General features: G+C 41.2%; 1 protein-coding gene across 1 annotated transcript; it reads left to right on the top strand.

Annotated features, from left to right (window-relative positions):
* Positions 1–793: 793 nt before the first annotated feature.
* On the top strand, positions 794–4,247 carry LOC118335077 (homeobox protein engrailed-2b-like). Its single transcript, XM_035671268.1, has 2 exons — positions 794–1,277; positions 3,928–4,247. The coding sequence occupies exons 1-2, from the start codon at positions 794–796 to the stop codon at positions 4,245–4,247; spliced, it is 804 nt and encodes a 267-aa protein (XP_035527161.1).
* The last annotated feature ends 336 nt before the right edge of the window (positions 4,248–4,583 follow it).

The following is a 4,583-nucleotide window of genomic DNA, read 5'->3' as shown; positions in this document are numbered from 1 at the left end:
GATAACTTCTGTTATAAATTGGCGCTATACAGATAAAACTGAATTAAATTGAATTGAATTTAGCTGTTATGCACCATAAATGCATCTCAACTTTCTGCACACTGATGCCCTCTTTTTTGCCCCTTCCCTCAAAAACCCTAAGTCTACTACTGATTCCAGCCCATAATGGAACACAAATTATTTCCCACTATCCAAACTTCAACCTGTGCCTTTAAAAGTTCTAATAATCAGATATTTCCGCTGGAACTTGAATGCTTCATGAGTAGATTGCGCCTCCAGAGAATTCCGGGAACCTCACATGACACCAGCTCTCCAGCTCTATTGGTCCGAGGCACGTGTCTGAGAGGCCCATATTACATGTCATAGCAGCCTCACGGCCAATCAGAAATGAGAGTCAAAATCAGTAGTGAAAGTATTTGAGCGGCGTCTTTATGAGGGCAGTTTAGTGCTGCTGGAAGCATCAGTAATTGTGTGCAAGGAGCCGTAAAAATTCAACAGACTTTCTACAGTTTTTACTATTTTTATACAAAACAACTGAGCATTAGAGTCCAGCCATGAGGAGGAGGCTTTTACCACAAAGTGAAGCATGATTTTTCTTTGTCAAAATCACAAGAGGCGCGTTTCCACAGCAAAAACAATATCAACTATTCTGGCAAAAAGGAATTCGTTTTTTCTCATCGCCGTTTTTGTTTTTTTTACTCAAAAATAATAATTATTGATACGAAAGTAAACAGGACGCAACACAAAATTGGAATTACTACTAAAGAGAGAGGGGCTGAGGGTGATCATCATAATGGAAGAAAATGCACGACGAGACCCAGAGCGCCCAGACGACTCCGACGACGAGTCCAACCGGGCCGTGCTGCCTCTCCTCCAGCCACCTGGCAACCAGCAGTCCCACAGGATCACCAACTTTTACATCGATAACATTTTAAGACCGGACTTCGGCCGCAAGAGGAAGGACGGGACTTTGGTCCGGGAGGGAGACAGTCTGGGAGTGATCAGAGAGAGAAAGTCCTCCAAAACTGGCAACCCGCGGCAGGGTGGAGCAGGAGGCGAGGAGGAGGAGGAGGAGGAGGAGGACACGGCATCATCCAACGACCGGCATCAGGACACTGAGGCCAGGAGGCCTGTCCTGATAGCCGGTGATAAGGCTGTGAAGGGCCGGGGGAGCAGCGGGGGCCGTAGCCCTCAGGCCAACCCGGCCCCTGCGTCCAAACCGATGCTGTGGCCAGCCTGGGTCTATTGTACCCGCTACTCGGACCGTCCGTCATCAGGTTGGTGGAAAAATAATGCTCGGCCACCTGGTATGAAAAAATAAACTTCATTCAGTTAAAAAAAGAAGAAGAGCCGATTACTTTACTTTCAGACAGAATAAACTCGGACTGCACCATTTTAAACCTGCGGAGCATTAATCTTTAGAAAAAAAGTGACGTTTTATCCTCTAAACTGCGCGACCCCCAACCCACTTAATAGACATATCACTTGTAACAATTGACAAACCAATTATTGGATCATTATAACTGATATTTATTATAATTTAATATGTCCGACTTTCAATTATTAAAAAATAACTGTAGGCCTACGGTTCTTAGAATAGACAGCAACATATTTCACACAAAAGAAAATACTTTAAACCCAAATTAGAAACTAACTGAAGTTGCTCTGGGTCTATTTCGATCTGTATTTTGGCTTTCGAATAAAGATAAAGTGGACGAAAGGACAAGCTGTCATCGAAAAATGTTAAGTTGAAATTAAACCCGAGTCGAAAGTGAAGTGAAAAATGTGCAGAAGTGAAGTAAAACCAAGTTTAACGCCATTGTTCCTCAATCTTCTTTGTTGATATTCCATTAGCATATTTTTTGACAATGGGGGGTATAAAAAGTGAGGGCCGTGTGTCCCAAAACGAGATATTCTACGACAACAAAAAAAAAACAACTTCAAATCCTTTTCACCCCCAGCAAAATAAAAAAGTACATTTTGACAACATTTCCCAGTTCGGCTATGAAATGATTTGAAGAATTTTGTAATCTAGACTACCTTAAAGCTTTTTTCTTCTATTGCCGCATCGCTCTCTTCTGAACTCTGTTGCTTCATCATTGCACTGAAATACATATTATTACTTTTTATCAATAAAGTGAGTGCTTTGCTTCGGGCTAGGGGGTTATTTTACAAGTGGGCGCATGGTGCACTTGGACTTTTCCTTTGTGGAGATTTAGAAAGCCTTAAATACTGCTGTAAAGCTGTGAAAAACAAACCAGCCGTCAAGCAGGTGGAAAAGATTTTCTGCGATCTATCGAAGGGACGGTTGGAAGAGCTCTGGACGAAGTAAAACGAGTCCGAAATGTGCGTTTTATTGTTGTAGGGAAACACACAAAAAGTTTCCATCGAGGTCCAGGCCCGAGCTTATGGAAATGACCACAAAGGCCTTTAAAGAGGTCAGGGAGGCTGCGGCTTCCTCCCGCATTATTAGGCCAAGAGACAAACCATAACTTTAAAGAAATGACTCAATAATAACATTATATACGATTTTATAACATTTTACAATGTATAAACAGTGTTTATTGTTGTCAAAACGAACACAGTCTTTGGTTTAGTGGCTGATAGTATACAGAGGAACTGTTTGATGGCACAATTGATTCAGGCCTGTTATATTTGTACACTTTACCAAATCTGAAGCGGATTTTTCCAACGATTCACTTATTTGTTATTATGATACAAATATTATACTAGAAACAAAATGGGACATTCCTCTGTTTAGGAAACTACTTTTAAAAAGAGTTCCTATGGTAACAGGCAGGGAAAGAGGCGCCTAACTCCCCCATCCTCTATCATATCCTAACCCTACCCCCATCTGGACCCTCCTCCTCCCTCTCCTCCTTCTCCTACCCTTCTCACTAGTCTGATGGGTTGTTACTCTGAAGTATTACCGAATATCCTCCATTTAATTCCTAGTTACAGTTGTGGAATACTTACACATTTATTTTTTAGTTATATTTAGTTATATATATAATCACAAACAATTACATATCAATATTTGCTTGGAAAATACCCCAAATGAAGCTGCTTGAACTCAAAAATATTATTGTGGCACATTAGTAAACCATTGAATAGGAATATCTAAAGGTGGCATTAGAAACCAATACATTGTTTAATTTCCAAATGTTCAGACATGTTTTTCTTTCTCTTTTTTTATATTTCAAATGAATCTAAATAAATTCATTCAATTTGACAGCCTTTGACACCAAACTGGGATAACAGATGTCACCTCATGCTATCCCTCTAGATCTGCCTCTGTATATCTATGTATTAGGGTTAAATATGTGAAAGAGGGGGTTTTGCTAGGCGTTTTGATTCTTGCAAGTACAGCAAAATGATAAAGTATCATGAAATATATCATAAATGAGTAGAAAACTCTTTATCAAAAAGTTTTGATAAAGAAAAGTCAGATGGAACCCATTGAGCTCAGGAGATTGGTTGGTGACTTTTCTGTATAATCACACTGCCAGTAAAAAAAAAGCTACAAGTCTACCACTTTGCAATTTCAAATCTATATTTATTTAGCAGAATTATACTAAAATGAATAACTGACCCAAAAAGACTTTCTTGCAGCCCCTCCTGACCCAACATCCAGTGGTTCTGTAGAAATAAAAAGGATTATTATCCTTTAAAGAGATTATATCAATTAACTCTATTAACCGTTATTCCATCCCTTAATAGTGGAAGACATTCTTTACCTGACAGGTGTCACCCAACAAAATATTTTAATCATGTATTTATATGACGCGTAAAACGTGCGTATTTCTACATTCTTTGAAGCAGTGCCCTTTGTTACACCTATCTGTGATTTTTAAACGTCACAAAGCTTAAAAGTACTAACCACTGACTGTTACTTTTGTCTCCCCCCACAACTCACCCCCACCTAAGGGCCAAGATCCCGTAAACCAAAGAAGGCGCCGACCCCGAGTAAAGAGGACAAGCGGCCCCGGACGGCCTTCACCGCGGAGCAGCTGCACCGGTTAAAAACGGAGTTCCAGAGCAACCGGTACCTGACCGAGCAACGGAGGCAGAGCCTGGCCCAGGAACTTGGCCTCAACGAATCTCAGATCAAAATCTGGTTTCAGAACAAGCGGGCCAAAATCAAGAAAACCACCGGGAATAAAAACTCTCTGGCGCTGCATCTAATGGCGCAGGGACTGTACAACCACTCCACGGCCAAGGACGTCAATAAGTCGGACAGCGACTAGATGAGACACGGGGAAGGAATGGCGGGAGGGAGGGGGGTTCTGGACCATGCAATAAAACCACTTCAGTACCAGCATTCATATTTAAAACCCAACCAGAGACACATGATATTGTGACATTTTGTTTATCCCTTGAGTGTGTGTGTATGTGTGTGTGTGAGTATGCGGGGCTGTAGGTTTGTTATGACGATGTCCAATCCATGTCAAAGATTGTGCTGGTAAAGTCCCATCCGGAAGTCGGACATTTCCACGCTGCATCCAGAGGTCCGAATAAAACTGTTGTAGGCCTGACTGTCTAATTTTAGCTATCATTACGCTTCATCAATGGTTTTCAGGTTA

Source organism: Morone saxatilis, unplaced genomic scaffold (genome assembly GCF_004916995.1).
Source record: "Morone saxatilis isolate NCDOM2014 unplaced genomic scaffold, NCSU_SB_2.0 Contig23, whole genome shotgun sequence".
NCBI classification, from domain to species: domain Eukaryota; kingdom Metazoa; phylum Chordata; class Actinopteri; family Moronidae; genus Morone; species Morone saxatilis.
This window is presented reverse-complemented; position numbering and strand designations above follow the sequence as displayed.